The sequence below is a fragment of the Akebia trifoliata genome, chromosome 13 (genome assembly GCF_017979445.1).
Source record: "Akebia trifoliata isolate Shusen 1 chromosome 13, ASM1797944v1, whole genome shotgun sequence".
NCBI lineage: Eukaryota > Viridiplantae > Streptophyta > Magnoliopsida > Ranunculales > Lardizabalaceae > Akebia > Akebia trifoliata.
In genome coordinates, this window is record NC_141387.1 from 7,274,753 (window position 1) to 7,298,992 (window position 24,240).

General features: G+C 33.8%; 1 protein-coding gene and 1 long non-coding RNA gene across 2 annotated transcripts; one reads left to right on the forward strand and one right to left on the reverse strand.

Moving 5' to 3' along the window:
* Positions 1-2,110: 2,110 nt before the first annotated feature.
* On the reverse strand, positions 2,111-4,609 carry LOC147387637 (zinc finger protein MAGPIE-like). Its single transcript, XM_086420023.1, has 3 exons — positions 4,316-4,609; positions 3,764-4,160; positions 2,111-3,256 (listed from the first exon to the last, which is right to left on the reverse strand). The coding sequence occupies exons 1-3, from the start codon at positions 4,446-4,448 to the stop codon at positions 2,434-2,436; spliced, it is 1,353 nt and encodes a 450-aa protein (XP_086276149.1). The 5' UTR covers positions 4,449-4,609; the 3' UTR covers positions 2,111-2,433.
* A 13,535-nt stretch (positions 4,610-18,144) lies between these two features.
* LOC147387638 (uncharacterized) lies at positions 18,145-24,240 on the forward strand. Its single transcript, XR_015171422.1, has 5 exons — positions 18,145-18,351; positions 18,477-18,529; positions 20,685-20,795; positions 23,357-23,774; positions 23,872-24,240. It is a non-coding gene; the product is annotated as an uncharacterized LOC147387638 (long non-coding RNA).

A 24,240-nucleotide genomic window follows, 5' to 3' on the forward strand; every position in this document is an offset into this window, starting at 1 on the left:
GGAGAGAATTTTATATTTCTAATTATGTAATAATTCCCTCCAATTTCCCCCTCTATCTACCCCATTTTCTTTACTTTCAAGCACTTTTACATTTTAACAAAAGTGTAGTTGTTTACTTTCAATGGCATATAGTGAAAAAGAGTGTAAATCTTCACTATGTGAAGTGATCTTCTTCTTCCAAGTCCATTATAAGCTCTTCAAGAGCCTTTAAATCCTTCGCAATTTATTTTAAGTCTATTTAAATTCTAAATATTTTAAATTCCTTATTTAACTTATTGTTTTTCATGACTAAGGAGGAAGAGAGTAATCCATCTTTATGAGTAATTCACCTTTACAAGTCTATGTAATAAGTTCATATCAGGCATATACAATGAACACAGACTATATTTTCTTCATATTTTCAAATGACTATGAGTTGAAGGAATAGATCTTTGTAGATCTACATCTAACTCTCTCGGCTAACAAAAATAGTCCCATAGTGACACATCTTCATGTATAAGGTATGAGTCATCCAAAGAAATTTATCAAACCCATGGATATGTTCCTAAAAGTTCTACCAACAAAAACATGCGCCTAAAAGAGCATATATGTTTGGGCTAAGAGCTCGAGGTTCAAAGAGGTGAAATTTACTTAGATTTCTACCAAAACCTCAAGCTCATAAAAAATTTCAACAAACACAATTTTCTTCATTAGCTTGCTTATTGGTTCCATTTTGAATTTTAACTTCTCCCATCTCCTCTAACTTCAAAAATCTAAAAAAAAAATCTACTTCACTTTGGCCATGCTTTGATAATCACCACTTTGGTAAGTGAGACAAGGTGCCTAACACATTATTTGATTCTCAATTGAACCTTGTTACCCATGACATCTAGGTTAGATCAATTGTAAGTCATTATAAGTCAAAAAACAGATTTCTAAAACTCATTTTCATAGTGTCCATTCACACCTAAACTCTATGAGTGATACAATGACGACTCCTAAATCCACGTAGATGAGGTCAAAATCATTTGAACATCGCGTATCTACAAAAACAATGTAAATATTTGTGTTCTTATGTTTGATTGCATCTCTTTTTATTTTCTTCTATATTGTTCTTGGTGATTTCTTTACATGGATGGTCATAGGTTCAATACCATATGCTCTTCTTAGCTTTGTATCCCTGCTTTGCCTATTCTCTTTCAAAGAATAATGTTGTTTAGAACGATCTAAGAAGATATTCATTCTATGTCTTATCGAATATGCTTTCTAATCTAATATGGGATTAGGGGCATTTGGTTATTGACATAAGTGTAATCTACGTGAAAAAATAGGTAAATTCCGTCGAATTTGCTTGGATTTAGCCAAATTTGATAGACCTTGGCGTCACATTTACCCCCTTTTCACCCTTTTTCACGTAGTGTAATAGTGATCAGATTTAACAGTCAAAAAATTAGTCCTAATTAATAGCATATCCCCCACCCCCCTAAATTTCCATATAACCCCCCATCTCATTACTAGCAGTTTCATATCTTAAGATGGTAGAACTTTGGGGAACAGTTTCCCTTGATCCTTTTTGTTTCACTAACCTTACTTCAATACCATATATCATGCACCATGTCTAGTGGTGCAATGAAACATGAAGATCATATAAATGGAATCCCAAACAAGTATGCATGCCATGGCATTTGTACTGTTCACCATGTCATGCTCTCTCAATCGTGCTACATGCAAAAGTTATATAAATGGAATCCCAAACATGGATGCAGTTTCTTTTTTTCTTTTTCTTTTTTCTTTTTTCTTTTTTCTTTTTATTTTTTTCTTTTTCTATCCGTTGGGACATACAAATACTTTTATAAGGATGAATCCCAATAAATTCAATCCTCTAAAAGAACAGGAAAAGAAAGAAAAAGCTAACAAATGCTCAAAAGATTAGGGGGAAAAAGCAATCAATGGTATTAAAACTTATAGTCTTCGAAGTAACATTTCAAAATAAGATGATATTATCAAGAGTTCTAAGTGTTTCCCTCAATATCTCATGCACCATATGTACACTTACAAAACATATAACTAAGTATGCATGGGTGTGTAATAAAAGGCTAAGTAAGTTATTTTAAATATTGGGCTAACCCTATTTGAGCTTAAAAATCCAGCTTTATAGCACTCAAAGACTCTTTTAAGACCAGTTTGAAAAGACTACAAACAGGATAGAGATGGAAAAAAAATGCAATAATTGAGTTCAAAAGGGGATCTTGCTTTGTCCCCACTACTCCTTTTTCATTTTTTTCAAAAACAAAAGCAACCCATTTCAAAGAGTAAAACTTTAGGGTCCAAGAGAATATACATGGACCTCCTCGTTCAACCATTGAATAGTTTTCTAAGAACATCTTTTAGCCCCCATCAACCACTCATACAACTTTTTTCTCCATTGAGAACTATGTGACTCATGAAACCTAATCAGTTATACCCCTTGATTGATGAGTGGCATATGGTTTGAACACCGACCCCTAAGAAATCCCTAGTTTCCCCTCCATCCATATCATCCTTCTGAGTCTTACGACGCTTATTTATGGGGTAAAACTTCGATTGGTTCGATGTGGAGAGATCATTTACCGAGTTCTCTAGATCAGTTCCAACATTAGTAGTAGTAGGATTTGGAGAAAAGAAGTTATCATACTTGTTTCCATCTTGAGAATGATTGATGTTGCACTTCAATCCAAGGCTCCCAAGAAACGATGCATTTGTTGAACTTGTGCCTATTTGGGCTGCTTTTTGTAAAAGAGCTGTTGCGGATAGGTTAGCCGAAGGTGGTTGATGGTGCTGGTGCTGAGAGCTATACAAGGAAGGAGCACTTAATTCACCAGCATTGTTCAATGAGAGCTTACTTCCAATCACCCAATTAAACTGATAGTCCGATTGTTGAGGATTCGTACATGAGGCATATGGGTCCCCATACAATGTTCCCAAACTTACTGATCCAATTTTATGTGATTCGGGGAAGTTATTGCTTATGGGTTCACTAAGTTGGGATCCTTGGCCCATTTGTAGAGAGAGAACTGGTCTAGTACTCTGATCGATTTCTTCATCATTGCTCGAGATTGGGTTGAAAATAGAAGACAATTGTTGTACCATGTTAGGTACTATTGAAGTTCCCATAAAGTGATAATTGGAATTACCAGCTGTGACCATTGCTTGGTTTATGTAAGATGTTGCAGTGACTCTCGCTGTTTCTTCAGCTAACGCGTCACAATAGGCTCTATGAGTGAGGAAGCTATCTCTCCTGTTTGAAAACATAAACACATATTCAGATCTACCCACTTATAATAATAAAAAAATTGGGAGAGAGAGAGAGAGAGCACTAGTAGCAAATATTGATAACAACTACAACAACAACAAGAGAAATACCAGTAATAGTCACAAAGAGAAGATATAACACTAATTTTAAAGAGAGATGGAGAGCTTCTAAGAGCAGAAGATATATATCTGAATGGATAGATTGAAATCAACAACATATGTCTTTCAAACAATTTATTTGTCCTCTCTATGCCCGTTTTCCTTTTTCTCCTGAACTCTAAATGAAGAGAGAGAAAGAGACAGAGAAATGTCTTAATGTCTATGTCACACAACATAAAAAACAAAAACACAACCTCCACATAAATAACTTTCAAGCTTCCTTTAACTCCTTAATTTTCTTCTTTTAGTTCTTGACTACTACTTAATGCATCAAATTTTAATACCCAAATTCCTATATAAACCAGCAAAAAAAAAAAAAAAAGATGATAATTACCTCAAAAATATAGTACCACAATCGCATTTGTACTCTCTAGTGCCACAAGTTTTTGAATGTGCCTTACAATCCGATTGCACCGCATACCATTTCGAGCACTTTTCGCACTTCCACTTCTTCTCTCCATGTTTTCGACAAAAGTGTTTCTTTATACCGGTGAGATCTCCAAGAGCCCTTGAAGGGTGGTGGTGGACACATGTCTCCTCGGGGCACACATAGACTCGCTTCTTCGGTTCTTTGTTACTCTTTTGCTTCAGCTTCCATGGAAGGTTATGTCCACGCCGATGTAATTGTAGATTTTGATCTCTTGGAAATCCTTTCCCACAGATATCACACAAGAACCTGTTAGTAGTCATGAGAGTTTTTGGCGATAAGGTGATGACTTCTGCTTCAGGATCTGTTTAACATGAATGTTTCACATGTAATTAATCACAATTCACAAACATGAATATCCATGAATATACCCATACCATTAAAAAAAATAGATAACAATAATAGTAATAAAAGATAGAGATGATGAAGTTGATGAAGAAGAAAGAGAAGGTATATTGCCTGGGTTGCCTGGTAGGTTTCTCTTCTTCTTTATGGTGGGAGGATTGGATCCAACAATTGGGTTCAGAGTAAAAGAATTTGTGATTGATTCTACAACCATCTTCCTCGTCATTCCAGATTTTTCTTTATTCATTCAATCTAGGAGAAATTTCAAGAAGTTGAAAGATCAATAAGGGAGTGATGAAGATGAAAACAAGGGGAAACCTAAGAGTATGGGTACCGGTGTTATGGCTCTGATGTTAATAATATAAGCTGATAAATGTTTTGTTGGGTGCCTCTCTCTCTCTCTCTCTCTCTCTCTCTCTCTCTCTCCAAACTGCTTTTGGTCTGATATAAAATATATATATTATATGGGAGGGGTGAAGAGTTAAAGTTTGAGGGAGTGAAAGGAGGTTGGCCAAAGCCCAAAGGTGCATGATGACACATATGATGAGATATGAGGAAAGCTAGGCTCTATGCCTTTCCCATTTGGAATGATTATCCCATAATTTGCTTGCCTTTTTCTGTAACTAATTTATAGTCCATTTTATAAAAAAAAAATTATATAAATGTTAGACATATAGGGAGCTATTGTAGTCCCATAATGAAAACTAATGAGATTTAAGGCCCTATATGAAAGTTTAAAAATTTTGGAAGAAAATTTCCCAAAGAGAAATTTTTACTGTATAATCAGAATTTACCTGATAGTTGCTATTGCCACACCAATTTTTACTAACGCCACACTAACAATGTACAATTTTTTGATGATTTATATGGGAATTGGTGTGGCAATAGTAGCTCTCTAATTTTATCAAGAAATTGTCATGAATTAGTGATTTTTTTTATAAAAAAAATACTTTGAAAAGAAAATTTCTCCTAAAAAATATTTTGTGAAAAACTTTATTTTCTTTATAATAAAAATAAGGAAAACTTTCCAAGCAACCATACAAGGTTGGACATCCATGTCGAGATTATTTTGAGGATAATTGATTTGACTCACCTAAATTGATGACTATGATTCGACAAGTCGACTTGACTTAGTGGACACTGAGTCGAGTCGAGTTTTCAAGGTTTAAGAAATAGATTAAGATGGTAAGAGCTTACCCCATCAGAATTAAGGGTAATTGTTTGTAATTTCAGTAATGAGTCATATCCAGCGCTGAGGGGCACAGTTGCTTCTCTGATTACAACCCTCTCTCCTCATTTTTCACAAAAGTGGTCACCTTTCAATTTGCTTCACAAGTCAAAAAGAATATATGAATAGATCTACTTTTCCTAAAGTAGTCACATACAAGTCCTCCAAATTTCTCTTCATGTTCAATGTATCAATCCTTCCTACATCATATTAATCTGGCTAACTTGATCCTGATTAGGCGATCTTAGCCTTCCGATCTCTAGACTTTCTATCCTTGCTCCCATTTACTTTTTCTGTTATCTTGAATCGGATGGCTATAGTCATCCGATCATATAAACATTTTAGCATAGGAGATCACAGAGTACTTCTTTTAAAATTTCAAATATGAATGAGATTTTAAAAAAAACGTCATTATTGGAGCAAAATTTAGAATACAATGAGATCAAAACGCCATCATTGGAGCAAACAATGCTAACCCTTAGAGCAGAGAATATGGACTTGGAGGCTTTAACACAGCTAAAATTCAAACACACGCACACATATACACACAACTTGACAGGATCTGTGACCCACTTGACCATCTAATTTACTACTTAAGCAGCAAACTTGACTTTCCCATTTCAAATAGAGGAAACTACAATTAATAAAGGGTCATGTATGATAAAAAAAATTAGTGGACAAGACACGCTTTTGATATAGGCTCATTTTCGTATTTATTTATTTTTACCAAAAGGGGTATCCACTATAAGACCATTTTTCTTTATTTACTTTTATACCCTTGCTTTGAATTTCATACAATTGTTCTTTTATTTGAGGTTCATCAGAAGGATATAAGAGTTAAATCATGAAAGTGAATATCTTTTTTGATAAAAATAAATTAATTTAAAAAAATGGTTGTATGTCTTTATTTAAAAAAAAAATTGTCTCGGCAGATAATTTCGGCAAAATACTCACCCATTTTGGTAAGACATCCTTTAGAATAAATATTATTAGTATGAATAATGGAGCTAAAAAATTTTTAGTGTCATGAACACTATGTTATACACAATATAAAAAATCAGATGGTCCAAAATTGATTTATGCAGTGGTCATGTGTGTAAAAAGGTTAGGCTGGACCACTTGATTTTGATTGGTGGGTCACAACTTGGTTCATTGCTGAAAATTCATTCAAATGAGGCACTAACAAATTTTCTAATACCAACTTTTTCATCAAATATCACACCCCAAGGTTTTTTTTTTTTTTTTTTTAACTTTAATGGATAGTTAAGATTTATAACTAAGGTTTGGCTCAAACATGACCCACCAGTTTTTATTGACCCAACCCTTAATGTACAAACTATAGATCTTAACTATCCATTCAAGAAAATAAATAAAATAAAAAACTTGGGGCTTGAAGTCTATTTATATGGGCTTGTTCTTTAGATAATAATAATATTATTATTATCATAAGGAAAGTGTTAAAAGACAGTGAGCTGACAAAGGGAGTGAATTTTAAGAAGTGTGAGCAGTCGTCTCTTTATGGGCTGACTTCTCCTTATAAGCTTAATCATAATCAAATGATGTTTTACAGACATGTATGCTTTGCAACCTTTTTAAAAATACTTAATTTTTGGAGTTTTCTTGTTGAACCGTGGTGACCCAAGAATATTCTCTCCTTCTCCAACACTCTCAAGGTCTTCAACTTTAATAATTAATGAGATTCCTTCACAAACCCCAACATAAGTTACTCATCTTAAAGTAAAGAAAAGCCATTACAAGATCTCTCTCTTAATTTTTTTTCTCCTTCTCTCTTGCCTAAGTTAGAGATTAGAAACACTTGGGAGAGAAGGGGATGGGAAAAGTAAATGGTTGTCACAGAGGATATGTTTGTCTCTTTCTTTTCTTTTTCCCCCCCTTATTTCCTAATTCCAAGGGTTTTGAGGTGTCTCCAACCCCCATTAATCCCTCTCAAGAACCCAGACAAAGTTCATTTGAGATTCTCCCATACTTTATTCCATTTTTTTTGCTTTATACTTTTAGGTGGCCTAGTGAGTGGATAATTGTACTAAAAATTGTCACTTTCAAAGTAATAGAATGGATATAGAGATTAATAAGATGATGATAATGTGTGTGAAGACTTAAGTACGCTGTAACATAAGCTGTTGGATTACATCAATTTAATTATATGATTTCGATGGTTTGTGCCCTAGAAGTCAGAGTGTTTCACCGTAATCTTACTAGTAATTTTAGTTGTACATGTGGTGATTAGTTTCATTTTGATCATATCAGTCATTTTTCATGTTGACCGGGCAGCTTTGTCTTAAATAGTTGATCATAAGCTTGTTTGCAATTAATTGAAGGTTCTAATTAGCCAAGTTGGTAAAGATGTGTGGATTGTTGATCCCATGACCTTGGTGCAAACATCATTGAATCAACTTTTATGTTGACTACTAAACACCTTACTTGCCTAGTCAAAAATAAAAATGTTAGCAATTATTTATGACTTGGATACAATTCTTAATGCAGGACAAGTGGCAAAAGATTTCATGAAATGCTTAGATCATCAAAAGTTCAAGCAACAGAAGGCCTAAACACACTAATAGCAATCTTAGACTCCAGAGTCAAAATCATCGATAGGACCCATTCTTGAATGGAATTATTGAGATCTTCAATATCCATACTTTACCATGGACTTTTCATTTTTAGGTTTGATTCCTACGTTTACATTTTTCTTCTAGGCAATTTTGTCATTTTAGAAAAAAAATTATTAATAACTTCAATTGTAGAAGTCAAAATCACCCACCATCGATTCTACCTTACTTCTAAGGTTAAGTAGTATTTATTTTTTTGTTTAGTTCATTTTTACTATCTTTTAATAGTTTTTGCTATTTTCATGTTTTACTATGAATAGAACTCTTTTCTATAATAAAATAAAATAAAAATGTTGTAACTACAAAGCAAAAATCATCTTCAATTTAACAAAATTTCTTTTTAAGAGTTCTTTTGTGTTGTATTGCATATTTTTCTTATTCTTTCACTATTTCACACTACTTTAATCCTCCATTAATCAAGTGAGGAGTGTTGATTTACATGTTCAACATTTTTCCAATTCAAGAACTATTAATTTAGCATAATATACTTCAATTTTGACATCTCTTCCTTTTCTAACCTCAGTAATTTATCTATAATATGATTTTATATTTGTTATATGATAAATAAATAAATAAATATATATATATATATATATATATATATATATATATATATATATATATATATATATATATATATATATATATATATTGGTACACCTATTCTTTGCTTGTAGAGCTAATGGAAAGAAAAAATGAAAAAGCAAACCACCGAAAGCAGGCATACCAACAGTACACAGCTATGTGGCATCCTTACAGACCACCTCCCCTCCATGGTTTATGGAGCCTGTTGGTACTAGTCAACAAGGAGTATTATTAATCATTCCACAATTGTCCGTCGGTCGAGTTCTCCTCATCAAAAATTTAGTGCTCATTCCGATGGTCTAACAAATTATAAATGAAGTCCAATTCCATAAGATCTTTTTTTTTTTCGTCTTTTTTTTGAATTTATAAAAAAAAAAAAAGGTTGTGATCATCATCCATGGTTTAAAGTTTCATAATATTATTTCGGACCGTTTCAGCCAAAATTTCGGCCATGACATGAACGAAATGCTCATTGTTTCCCGAATATTTTATTATTTTGGTCGAGTCGAAACCATCTAAAATTTTCTCCTGACCAAGACAAGTTTTAAACCTTGTCTACAATCTACAACTTTGAAATTAAACACCACTCATGGGGATCACATACTACACTGAATTTCCAAAGGGCATAAGGTGATCAAGGAATTAATTATTTTTCTACAATTAGCAGAGCATGTTTGGATGCAGACTTTATTTTATTTTATTTTTTTCATATTTATCCAAAAATGGGTGTAGATTTGGATCTAGGAACATTAAATAAGCCCAACTTGCTTTTCCTTAACAAATTTGCAGAATAATTACAATATAAAAACCCTGTAAGATACGGCTTACACGTGGCACCATTATACATGGTCTCGTTTTTTTAAATTTTATTTTTTGACCTAACTTACAATGTAAGCATAAAAAAGTAATCCACATTGCTTTAGGTCTTAAGTCCTCACTAATGACAATTATGCTAATCCTGCTTTGCTTCATCTCAAAGAAAAGAGAATCAACAGGAATTTTGAGATGCAACAGATCAACTCTCGCTACCCCATGATAGATTCCCTGGCCAAGAAATTTTTTTTACAAATCAGGGGAAAAAATTAAATTACTTATCCTCAATACATGTGGTACCATGGTTTTAAAAACCATCCGCAGTTGATTGAGATATAACTCATCCGAGTCATCTTGGTATTGTTTGTGAACGAGACGAGACCATAAGACTGAATTACCCATTTTCCACCTCTTCTTCCTTTCATTACTTCTTTTTGTTTACTCACGAATCTGCAAAAACACCCTCATCTTGTCCGAGATAACGAGATTGGTCTGAGTCATCTCGTTATCGTTTATGAACCAGATGTGACATTTTTTTAGATTTAAAATCATATGTGGTACACTATTTTCTACTAAATAAAAACTTAACCAAGGGTTTTGTTGTATGCATGTATGAGATTAATTTTGCAATGCTAGAATTCATCTTTTATTAGAACTGTTATTTGTTTAATTTGGATTGGGACTTTTATTTTATTTTTTTCAAATTAAGATTAGGAAATGTTACTTATAGGGAATTGTTTTCCATTAGGTTTCTTCTTTAAGCTATATAAGTGTTAGAAACATTTAACGTAATTCAAGCATTCTACCTTCAAATATAAATGCTCTTGTGTCTACCCGTCATTCTAACAACAAAATTGATATCCGGTTTGGTACAATCAATTTTTTTTTTTTTCGTAATGAAAAATCAATCAAGAATGGGGTGCCCATCCCTTCCTTTATAGATGAAGGCAAGAGGGCTTAGAGTTCTCTATTAATTCGGATTCTTACCCATCAAGGGCACCTACTTAAATCTTAGCTTTCTAATTTGCATGAGTTCCCTTAATATCGATCGGCTTTAGGGAATATTTCAAAACAAAATAAACTTCTTGAATATGTTTTGTTATTAAAACGTGAAGGCCTATGGGCCACCAAATCGTGGGTCCAACAGTATGTAGAAGATGTAGTTCGTTCTAACAAGCCTAAAGATTATTTTGAGGAGGATTGCTGCCCTATAAAGTAAGTCAACTCGATTTATTTATCTAATATTTCTCTGAATCTATCATGTAACCATACAAAAACCATAGGTGTGATGATGACTTTGGTATTGATCAGGAGATTTTTCTTTGATTTAAAACGGTAGAAGAATAGAAGGTAGAAGGAAGAGGCCTTGGTGTGGTGCATGTTAAAGATCCTCCGAAGATTAAGTTAGTTAAATAGTGATGATCAAAAGAAATGGAGAGTTTGTGTAGAGAAGATGATAGATAGTGTATTTGCAGAGGAGGTCTTCTTCTTTTTTTTAAGACGTATGAGATGATTTTCTGAACACTCTCTTAGTTTTTGAGATGAGATTTTATAGTTCAAATTTTGAGATAAGTGTCATCACACTATTGGGCCAAGTGGATTGCCATTTAGGATATGAGTTGGCCAGGGGCTACTAACTTTATCATATCGTTCTATCAGATTAGTTGTGTAAGTTTCAATTTTGCCTACCAACCATTCTTAACTTTAGCCAGGTATTGGGCTAAGCCCCGATAATTTCTTGTTTTGGCTTGCAATGATCCAATGGTGTTGGTGGTTTAAGCTCAATGTAAACACCCCATTTTGCCTAGTTCGAGAGTACAAAAAAACTTCTGAAAATGAGCTTAACCCAAGGTTATTTCTTCAAGGGCTTCAAAGCCCATCCATTGGTAAGCCACAAGGTCCTCGAGACCACTTTAATATTAGATTCCAAGCCTGGCCATGGTTGACCCTATGACATGGCATTTTTGGCCTAGTCCTTGCCTCACCTATGGTCCAATGTTGTTTTAGCCTGGTATGAGGGTGACCTAAGACCATGGTTAAATTCGGATAGTCCACGGCTCACCCAAAAACAAATTTGTTGGGCAGTTACAACCCCATGTGTGCACAAGATTTGCTTATGGAAATGACACTCTAAACCCCAATTAAGTATTTGTTTTTCCTCAAGAAAATCCTTTATTTTTATTCTTTTATCCTCTCATTAAGCTTGTAATAAATTCCTCACCTTGACTTTCTAGTAATTCACTCATTCCTTCAACTTTGACTCTAAGTCTTCCTTAACTCCCTTGAGTTCAATTACCACCTTAACCCCATCTTGTTAAAGCTAATTTGTGGAGATTTATTCTTGTGCCCCTCAACCTTATCCTCAATCTAAAGGAAGTTAATATAATTTGACCATTTTACAAGAGCATTGACAATTTTGTCCAATGATTAGAAAGCTCTAGAATTTGAGTGCAAAGACCTCTTTATCCTCAATTTGTTAGAGAGTTTATTAAGTTAAATGATCAAAATATCTAAAAACCAATCATTAATTTACATGGCCTATTTTTCTCTAGATTGACTCAAAGTCAAGGTCTTTGGATTCTTTTAACCTCCCCCAAGAATCCTCTAGAAACTTATTATCTTTTACAATCCTATCATTTGATCATCATGATTGCTAAAACTCATACGAGTGTAAAAGACAATTAATAACTATTTGGTGAGGGCAATTGAGATTTTTCTATGTGATTTTGTTGGGAATATTGAGAACTCTAAGATTTTGAACAAGTTTATCCTCAAGAGTCTCCAAAAAACATATAAATAGGACTCATATTCAAGGCAAAAAGGAGGAGATCTCAAGTCATCTCAAAATTCTATCCAATTATTTCCTAGAAGCTTTCTAAACCTCCCAAAACTCTGTTCACATCTCTCCTTAAACCCAAGAAGTTAAAATCAAGAAGAAGAGAAATAAAGAAGAAGAAAAGACCAATGTGGGGAGGAGTTTCTTTTTATTATTTTTCATTATGCAAAAATCCCTCTCACTCACCCACTTCTGTCTAACCCTTCTTTTACTTTCTAGTTCATTTACTGTTATGCTCTTTTATTTTTAAGCAATATAGACTCGTAAATTCCCTAGTTTAAGACTTGGGGGTAAAAAGTAATCTCTCCTTGTGAGTTAATATCCCCCAATAAATCCTTAATAAGGTTATTGAGAACATTTTAGTTTCTAAATAAGTATTGATTTAGCTTATTTCCTTTTCTATGTAATTTTATATTCCTAGTGATAACTTTTTTTTTTTCTATTTTCAATGGCTTAAGAACTAGAGAGTAAACCCTTTATGAGGTGATCTTCTCTTTGTAAGCCCATTTATGCATACACATCATGCACACATTACACTCTAAAAGGTTATGAGCTGAGGTGTGAATCTTTATAAATTCATATCTAAACTTTTTTTGCCAACAAAAACAATCCCCAAAAAGGACAAAAAGCAGGCATAAAAGGTCTCTAGTCCTTCCATGGAGATGTCCAATCCATGGATGCCTCCTAAAGACTAAATCAATAAAAAGAGGCTCCCAGGGGATCACATTAACCTTTAAAAATACTTGAAGACTCAAAATTGTGGAATCCAAGTGGATTTCCAACAAAGTCCCAAGCTCACAAAAAATTTCAGTAAAAACCTACTTCCTTTTTTAAATTGCTCATTAACTTCATTTCTCCAGTTTACAAACTAAGTTATAGTCAATTTTCTTTTAATTCTCTATATTTTTAAAATATAAAAAAATGAGTTTCTTACTTCATCAATGGCTAATAATAGTAACCATCTTTGGATGGAAGGGATAAGGTGCCTAACACATTTCTCGTGTTTCAATCGGAACTCATTGTCTAATTCTATAGGTGGACCAACCCCTTTATCCTTTGGGTATATGAGGTACCATAAATCAAGAAAACAGAATTTTAAAAACCTTTCGTGGTGTCCATTCACAACAAAACTTTTTGAATAGTGACGACTCCTTAATCCACATAGATGAGCTCAAAACTCCAAAAAAAATTGAACATCATGTATCTACACTCAGTATTTGGTTTTAGGCCCAAATAATCTCTAAGGGCACACGTCCTTATCACACAAAACTGGTCTCACACATATGATGGTTAAGGGATGATATCACACCTCTCAATAATATATATATTTTTGTTTGTTAATTGGTTTTAACCTCTAGTGTTCATCATGTCATTCAGTGTGGGGTTGGGAAAGAAGCTTGAGATTTTTGAGTTGTGTTGGAATAACATTAAAATTGAGATCGATATTTACATTGCTGATGTGGAGGTGCACACATAGTCATAGTGCTTTTCACTCGTATCTCGATGAAAAAAATCTATGGTTCCATACATACATCTACGTCAGCAATGTGAGAATCAATGTCAATTTTAATGTTACTTCAGCATTTTCCAAGATTTTTTTGGCTAGTGTTCATCATGTTTTAGCTTGAGATGTCAACATATATGTACATGATGTGTGTGTGTGTACCAAAACTAATCAGATTGGATTACGAGCAATCCAAAATTTATTTAATTTTTGGATTGGATCAAATCAGATTTGGAACAACACATTTTATATCAGATTGGGTCCAAGTTTAAAATGATAAATCCGATTGGGGCCAATTCAGGTCCTGGTCTAATAATTTTTTATTCAAATGAATAACAACTTATTATTACCAATCCAATTTGAACCATTGCATTGACAGGCCTTATCAGTATTCATGGACGATTATTGAAAAGTCAGTAGGATTTTTAATAAATGTGTCTAAAATCATAATGCAAAGTTCGGATACAGTAATTATTTGGTGAGGGTTCAATTCAGTTAATTTGAAAAAGTTTCGTAAAAAAATCAGCAAAATTTCGGAGTTTATACAAAGTATTTTGTTGGATTTCCTGCCAAAATTTATCATCATCAACCTCTCTCTCTAAATCCTAACTTTTTTTAATGTTTGAATGTTGTAAAAAACTAAAATTTTGGAGGTGAAGGTAAAAATGTTTCAATATTCCATGATTAATTGAGAGATCATCGATTGATTCGTCAATTCACCTAATTAATCAGCAAACCCCTAATTTAGAGAATTTTACAATTTTTTTTGAAAAATTCAGAGAATTTTTGTGACTATGTTTAAAAGACCATCCTGACAAAAATAAGCCCTAGACTCTAGTGTGGACTTGCACATCCATGTAAAAAGAATACAAAAAGTGGTGTATAAATTTTCCAACCCAATATATTATAATAAGATGAAAAAATGAGTCCACAAATACAATTTTGTTAATTCTAGTGTGTCCATACTTGCTCTTAGTGCCAAATAACATTCTTAATCAACTTTATCTTAGCTTATTATCTTTAAGACTACTCTTACATTTTCTTGAAAGAAATTATAAATATAGAGAATCAAACAAACTGTACATTCTTGTGTGTTAAAAGAATTTTGTATGTTTATGCTCACCAAATCAGAATCTGTCTTTCTTTCTTTTTTTCAGACTCACAAATATTTTTGGTCAAAATGAAGTGACCATCATTTGTCTGAGTGCCATCTACACTAATATTACAAAATGAAATAAGAGAGAGCACTGTAACCCAACAACAAATTGATGACTTGCCCATGCACATAAGATAAAAGATTCTCTTTTTTGCTTGAAACAAAGGTAAAGCATCCCCTCACTTTATATGGATCTCATAAAAAGGACCCATAGTTTTCATTTTTTATATTTTTGATCTGTAGGGAACCATAGGTTGGACCATCAAGTAGTCCAGACAGAAAGAGAAACTGTAATGGAGTCCAATGGAGAAATGTTTGAATCCTCAATGGAAAGTGACCTTGTTAAGTAATGGACTATGAAATGCCCACTCAGAATCAGGCTTTTGTTAAAAATATGCAACACTTGTAAAGGTGCTTTAATTTAGGGTCTGTTTGGTTCACTCAACAAGTTGAAGTCGTACAATTAGGTTCTTGTAGCACCCCATTCCTCATGAACAAAGTTCCACAGCAACCTAGTGTGTCGTCATGACTTTCACTTTGTTACCCTTTTTGCAAGCCCCTAAGTAGTCTTTCCACGAGACACTAACAACTTTCACTCTGGAATCCTTCTCGGGTCTCTACATAGCCTTTTGGCGCGCACTATGTGAAAATTGGAAAATTCGACGGGCTAAGGCCCACGAATTTTAGAATTTTTATGTTCTCAAATTTCGTCGGCTTAGAGTCATCGAATCTCTCCATCCTTCATTAATTTGACGGTTTCGACCCATCAAGAAAAAAAAAAATTCGACGACTTAGTCCATCGAATAAGAGCTTTTTTTCACGTTGTGGAGGTCAGCCCTCTTGAGCCTCAAACTGAGATGTCACTACATGATAAAAGGGGTAAATTTGACATCAAGGTCCATCGAATTTGCTGGGATTTAACCGAATTTACCCCTTTTTCACATAGTGTGTGACGTTGGCTCTAATCCTTAAGTAAGAATTTAATTAATACATTAAAAACACCTACATGTTAATGGTGCGGAAAATTAAGACCTTTATATCTTTGGGATTGTAACACTTTTCCACCATAAATGCCACTACTTCATTTTTCAATCATTTAGATTATATCTCCCCATTCCATTATAATTGAGAAGAAATAGAAATGATCAAAGAGGAACCCTTCAAAAGATCCTAATACTCTTTGAAATCCTTTGAGGACAAATCCTCAATCTCTTTAGGAGGAAATAAAAACTCTAAATTTAGTGCCAGATGAAGAAAACTTAGAACTGTGATCAAAGTCCATACTAGCTATACTTTTATTTACCATGATTAAATTGATAAAAGATTATAAATATGTATGTGCATGGTCGTATGAGGACATGTCTGGACAATTAAATAAAAAAATGAACCCATATGTTACCAATCTATCTTTGGGAAAGAGACTCAGACAAATGTTTTGAAGGTTAAAATCATATATATTTAACTTGAAAAATCAAAAGATGGGCTATATCAACAAATATTTAATGTGTAAAAGATAAATACACCTTTTCTTTTTTACTAAAAGACAAAACGATAAGGAGTATTATTAGAAAAAAAAAAAAGTGTTGGACAATGTTAACGTCCCCATGAAGCATTGGATGTTATCATTCCCCTATATAAGGAATGCTAACATTCAATACCTCATAGGGACGTTAGCATTGTCTAACACTTTTTTTTTTTTTCAATAATACCCATTTTCATTTTATTTTTTAGTGAAAAAGGTAAAGTTATATTAGTCTTTTACATAATAATGCATTTATTATGTTGGCATTGATTGTCAAAACATTTACTACAAAAAAATATATATATATTTAATTCAAAATACTTAAATGCTCATAATATTTATTATGTAAACAAGCATTTATTGTGTAGAAGACCAATGTACCCTTGTCTTTTTCACTAAAAGACAAAACAAAGAAGGTATTATTGGAAAAAAAAAATGTGTTGGACAATGCTAATGTCTCCATAAAGTATTGGACATTAGCATTCCCTATATATATATGAGTAATGATATTTCAACTAGAAAGTCTTCCCTTGACTGACGTGGTAGGAACACAAAACCTAAGATATGTTTCCTTAAGATACACAACTGCACATTTTTATGAGGATTTGCTGGTGTGTATCCCAAAGAAACAGATCTATGGTTCTGTACTTATGCCACGTCAATCGAGTATTGACTGAGTGAAGACTTTCTAGTTGGAATATCAACATCATATATATATACGCAATCAACGCTTTGTCCTATATAGCTTAGAAGTTTCAAAATAAACTAATTTTTTGTGAGGATGATCTCTATGGTGAGGAGACCATCCTCACAAATATCAGCCCAATTTGAAACTTCTAACCCCATCAAAAGTTGTTTACAAATTAACAGTAAAAATTGAAGGGCCACAATTCTTCAACTTGCAAACCACTTTTGATCAGTTTAAAAGTTTTGGAATGGCTTGATTTTTTTATGATGATGATCTCCTCACCATAGAGATCATCCTCTCAAAAAATCAATATATTCCGAAACTTTTAAAATATTTACATACTCATTTAAATTTATCTGGATATGTAAAAATCATATATGGATAAATTTATCTGAGTATGTAAATATTTTAAATCCTTATATGGTCATGTAATCCTCCGACCAAAGTTTTATCTATTTCTGTATTTTTACCAAATTAAGTTAATGGAGTAAAAAATAAATAAAAAAATCTTGATGGATAAATTTGGACAGTTTAAAACCCGAAGAACCACGGAGGATTTGAATAAATTTACATAGACCGTTTACACCTTTCTTTTTTTTATGGGTAATTGGGGTTTACGCCTTTCATTTGTTGGGTGTGCAACTTAATTGGTTTGGCCCAAGATGAGGATGTTAATTGGACCTCACCCCACATCAGGCCAAGATTCCAAGGAAGTTTCAAATCTCATGTTGGGCTGGGCCTATATTTTTTAGTCCAATCAGAAATTGGGTCGGTTTGGACCATGTCTAAGATGTCTAAGATAAGGTAGAATTATGAAAAGAGACATGCTGGTGTGACATTAAAAGTGACATCGATTCACACATTGCTGAAGTGGAGGTGCACACATAACCATAGATGCTTATCATTCGAATCGATGTCAATTTTAATGTCACGTCAGCATTTTCCTAAGGGTGAGTATGGTTAAGACAAATCCACCACTACAAAATTAAGAGCTTTTAGCGACATGGCGGCCAAAATTCCCGTCGCTATAGGGCTCGTCTTTTACTTAACTCCGCTGCTGCCCATCTACCAAATCACTTCTCTGTGCAACTATTCACAAAATAATTCGCGCGAAAATTATCAAATCGAAACTCTCTCTGCTCTCTCTGTATCATCTTCTCTGCTAATGGCGGAAATTTGGTAGAAGAGGTATCCTCTCTCTCTCTCTCTCTCTCTCTCTCTCTCTCTCTCTGTATTTTCTCATTCTACATAAACAAAATGGATGAAATCATCTCACTCTCTCTACTCTTTATATCTTCTCCTCTCCTGTCCAGCTACGATTCTAGGGTTTTCGGAATTAATGGCGGAAATCTACTCTTTCTAACAGGTATCTTCTTCTTCGTCTCTTTCTCTATGTATCTTCTCATTCGATTTAATCAAATGTTTCCACTCGATTTAAGACTTCAGATTGATTTGAGATCAAATGGCAATTTCCACTTTGGTTTGATTGGAGACCAAATCGATCTCAATTATTCCATTTTATAGATTGATTTAAAGATCAAAATGCTCAAATCAGTTTTAGATTTGAGATCAAGTTATACCTTACACTTATCTCACCTTGGTAGATCTAAATTGTTCTTATTTTGGGTTGGTCGTAGCCCATGGTTTGAAGTTTCATTCCATTTTAGAATGTATTGGTTGAGACATTTTGGTATCAATTTACAGATGATTCTCTATTCTCTTGCTTAAGCTAAATTCAATTTGTGTAGAGATGTTGTCTGATCTCTGGTGATAAAGAAAACTAACTTGGATTAGACCCACAGATCATTGACATCTAATGTCTAGTTTTAATTATTTGGAAAAAAAAAATTTGTCGATTAATGTCACAAAGAAGGGCAGCAAGCTTTCAGAAGTATAGATATCTTCTACCAACCTTCCTTTTGTATCGGAACAGAAAAAAGATAAAAAAATTCAAAACATCCAACTGTAGGTCTTGTCGTGCCCATATCATACAAATTTTGGTGGTCCACAGAAACTCTCCGAAGTCCTTCATTTGCTGCCAACAGCTAAATTTAGTCCCCAACAATTTCCGCCTACAACAACTTTGGTACAAACAAAACAAGAATTCCACCTCATTTGTCTTCATAACATCAGCAAAAGACGACATCAGTCTCTATTGAATTTCACAAATAACACCACATGAACTTTTAGTTCCATATTGACGTAGACCGCAACTTGGATCAGCAAATGTTGCCATCTGTACTAGGGATTTCTTCATGGAAGAATTCAACCAATAATCTTTAACTACAGAAAAAAGAAACCGAAACACTTTTCGTATTGATCTAATTAACTTCTAGACCATAGGAATTATGTGGAGATACATTGACAAAGGTCCTTTTTTCAGTGTCTCATCCTCTTTGTAGTATACTCTATATGAGATATTCTTGTATTATGTCCTACTTTAACACTCTAACGTTAATCTCTAATCTAGATTGTCAATTTAAAATAGAACACTGCTATTGAATGTAAGATCTGTTCTTAGCATGTTTTGTGTCACTTGATTTGAATTGAAGACTTGTGCTTTTATGTGAGAATGCAAGAAAGAAATTTGATTTACAATTATATTATTGTTTTGGACATTATTATAAAAACCGGCCGACCCCAAATATTTGTGATGACTCTTCGATGGTGATCATAACATCATTGACAAAATGCGCGGAGCTTTAGATATGAGACAACATACAACTTGGTGCAATGCTTCACTAAAATCGATCAAGTATAGATTCAAACCTGAATCCAAGTCTAATGTAATGTTGAACTCATAAAATTTACCATAGATTTCTCAGAGTCGGATTTGTTATGTATCAGCAGTGGTACCAAGGTAGAAGTAGAACCCAACATGAGCTAAAATAAAATTAGCAATTTATATGATAAAGATAACCTAGCATATATACCCTTTCCAAAATATGTGGAACAGTTTGTTTCTTGATCTCCAAGAAATGGACTTTAATTCCTAACTTTCTAGCTAATAACTTGGTGTGTTCTTCTTCTTCATTTACCCAATTTTTTTTCATATTTTATTTGATCAAAGAAAGTCTTCATAACCAGCTGCCATTTTATTTATTATATTTCTAGCTCCTATGTTTTGTATAAGAGATTTTGTTAGCTAAACTTTCTATCTCATTATGTATTAAAATTAGAGTAGGCCTAGCTTGACTAACCTAGTAAGGAAAGTGTTTTTGTTAAAATTATGTTAGGAATGTGATACCGTCAACCCCAACAACACCTGATCATCATGGTGCCAAGGTTTGATTCTCATGTCTCCAATGTTGTCTATCTCGAGAACCATCCCACAGTCTGGATCTTAAGTTAAACAGTCGGATGGGGTTGATAGCAACACTACTCTTTATTTTAACAAACTCAATTCCTCATGCATTGTTTAATTAATTGAACCTTGCTCATCTCCTTCACATTTCTTATTTGCTGCTTTAGGAACCAGATATCTTATCTTACAAAAAAGATGTTGGCATGTAATCTTGCAGACATTTAGCCAATTGTGCCATTTCAATTTTACAACCAGAATAATTGAAGTTCATCTGGCCCCATGGAGCATTGTGATCAGCCTAGATTCTCTTATCGTGGACTACTAATCGGTGAGATGCTTTTTGTGCACCAATTATTACATGAGACATTAATTTCAGTTTCCTTCTTATTTTCCCTCTCTTATGCACGGAAACAGATTTCTCATGTATTTGGATAGATTATTTGTAGCTTAGGATTTCCATCTAATGCATAATTCTTAATGGATTGACGAGAAGTGGGTACCTTGTTACCAATCCCTGCAAATGTGGGTGATATGAGATTGTGGAAGGAAACAAAGGAATGTGTATTCTCGGTGTGTTCTTTTTATAGATCCTTGCAAAAGGATGGGGGCATTAGCTTTCCGACGAAGGCAATTTGGGGACCTAAGGTGCCCTCTAAGATTGCGTTTTTCATTTGGACAGCGGCTTGGGATAGCATGCTCACTTTGGATCACCTTATTTGAAGGGATTTTTGCTCCCCCAATCTCAGTTTCACATGTAGGCATGATGGGGAGTCTATGAATCACCTTCTGCTTCATTGTCCATTGGCGATGAAGATTTGGGGGTATTTTTTAGGCATCTTTGGTGTGGTGGGGTGCATTCCACAATCAATGAGAGACTTTTTCACCTGTAGAAGCATTTTTAAGCAATTTTATCATGACATGAAAACAGAACTAATCACTTCTAATAAGTACAAATTTGGGCAAAGAAAGTTGATGGTCAGTTTGAAGTTTTATGAGGAATAATGTGATGATATCATTGAAGCCAAACTATTTCCAATATTCAGTTGAAGACTTACCTCTTGAACAAACCATAGAGGAAAACAATGCGAACCCCAGATGATATCTACACTCATTCATCACTTGTTTATGTGCAAAATTGATGCTGCCAGTTAGAAAACTCAAAATCAAAGCTTAGGCAACTCTAAATCCAAATGAAACTTTTTGTAGTAGGGTGGGAAGATTTGTAGGTAACTGGGGAAATTTCATTTCTGAAATAGCTATTTGCTCTCATTTTGGTCATTTCCCCCTCTAGTATCTGCTTTTTCTCCTTTTGGAATGATTCCTTGTATCATCTTTTCCTCGTTCAATAAAATTGTGTCATCAATCCAAAAAACGGTAGATGCTTGTTACTTCCATCAGATGAAATGAGTTCAAATTTTGGTACTTGTGAATAACTTTCAGATAGAATACCGATACTTGTAATTCTAGATGACATCCCATGATCTAGTAGTGACAACACATTGACATATCAAGTTTGGAATGTAGACACATCACTACTTAAGGACTAGTAAATGGCTCAAGTTAGATTCAATTCCCAAAGTAAAAGACCCACCAATGTCAACTATTAACAAAAAATGATCTGCAATTTAAGAAAGGAATTTTTCCTATCAATAAAATAAACAAATTTATGAAAGGACTGATATATATTTATGTTAATGCTCTATATTGGTAACAACAGGGGCACAAAGAGTACCTGAGGAACTACCAGTTATCAAATCCTCGTACTTACGTCATATCTCTCAATCATTGAAAGTCTATTAACTGAAAATTCTACCATCTATGAATATTATTCTAGCATTTACCACACTAATTGTATGCAAAATGTACAAATGCTAATGCATCTGGACATCTAGATGTGTCACACATACTTTCTTATGGATTTATATTTGCTGCTAATGGGAGCATTTTCAAATACCAGATGGTACCGGTCAGGAAAGCTTACCTGTGTCCTTACCATTAATATGAAAATGAAAGTGTCCCTGCTATATCTTTTTCTTATGAATAGAAACTTGTCTATTGACGATCCTTCAACAGAGCCATGGCTTCTGTTGGTTGACGTACGTTCGTATTTTTCTTATTACATCAATCTACATTCTTCTTGTTACAACATCTTCTTTGCTATACTGAATCTATGAGTATTTAGGTTCTTAAAGTATAAATGGTCTTGCTGCCATCTCAAAAAATTTATCCTTTTTAACTTGCTTTAGGCAAGTTGGTCACTTAGCACTCCTTAAACACACCTCCATAAATTTCTCAATGGTCTGTAATTAAACAACCATCAGAATATACATTCCTTCTCACCTGCATTCATTTGTTTAGAATTTGTTGCTATATTCTTGGTATGTTTGTACCTTTTACACACCTTCTTAATGGAAATTTGTTTAAAGGCTCATTTGGATAAAATTTGTTTGGCTAATCTTTTTTCTGGAAATAAATTTTTCAAAGGACCTGTTTAGGCTAAAAAAGTTTTCTTATAAAAATACTACACTGTTATCCATTTGATTCTCAGATTCTTGGATTCTCCCATTGCACTTTTATAGTGCTATGTAGCATAATTATGCTTGCTCTGGCAGCACACATCCTTCCTGTTATTCTTTCTATTTCATTCAATAGATAATATCTTAAACACTACTATACTGGTTTTGTTCATTTTGGACATGCATTACCTTCATAGCAGATGCTTCTCAACTTGTTCATCATACTTCATTTTGGACATGCATTACCTTCATAGCTCTTGAAATTCACATACTTTGTAATGAAAGACTATCATGATGATTCAACCTACACTTAGATGAAAGTACCGGTGCAATCTCCTTCAAATTTGAACTAATAATTATCTACAAATGCCAGATTGCTTTCACATGTCTAGTATATCCCTGCTTGGTTCTTGCTTATATGGGTGAAGCTGCATTTCTTTCAAGACACCATGAAGATATTCAGAGAAGCTTCTATAAAGCCATACCAGGCAAGAATTACTGAAGGACCCATACAGTTTAGCCTATTATGTGCCCCAACTCTTCTTATTAATTTCATTATCTTGTTGTGCAGAACCTGTGTTTTGGCCAGTCTTCATTGTAGCCACTTTTGCAGCCATAATGGGAAGTCAGGCTGTTATATCTGCTACATTCTCTATGCGTGAAGATTGTTCATACGTCAAGTAAAATATACGGGCAGATATACATCCCAGAGATCAATTGGATTCTAATGTGTCTGTGTTTGGCTGTCACGGTCGGATTGAGAGACACAAACATGATGGGCCATGCTTATGGTACAAATCAGAGTTGGTTATAAGTTGTGTGTCATTTTTTTTTTTTTTCCAAAACCATATTTTAGTTTATTGGCTGATACTTTTGCTCTATTAGCAGGGCTTGCAGTCACAACTGTAATGCTTGTGACAACTTTCTTGATGTGTTTGGTGATGATAATCGTCTGGAAGCAAAGAATAATCACTGCCATTGTGTTTCTAATGTTTTTCAGATCTATCGAGTTCTTATACATCTCAGCATCCTTCATCAAGGTTCCCAAAGGCGGGTGGATCCCGCTCACATTATCTTTAATCTTCATGGGCATCATGTATGTGTGGAACTACGGCACATTGAAGAAACACCAATTTGATTTGGAGAACAAGGTTTCAATGACGAGAATATTGGCATTAGGTCCTGATAGACATGGTCGTGTTCGACTTATTATTTTGTTGTACTTGTCTCTTAACTAATTTGATTTACTTAGTAATT

Coding starts and splice junctions, on each gene's coding strand:
- LOC147387637 (XM_086420023.1), bottom strand. CDS start 4,448: ATGAATAAAGAAAAATCTGGAATGACGAGGAAGATGGTTGTAGAATCA. Junction 4,161..4,315: donor AAACCTACCAGGCAACCCAG/GCAATATACCTT, acceptor CATGTTAAACAG/ATCCTGAAGCAGAAGTCATC. Junction 3,257..3,763: donor TGTGGTACTATATTTTTGAG/GTAATTATCATC, acceptor GTTTTCAAACAG/GAGAGATAGCTTCCTCACTC.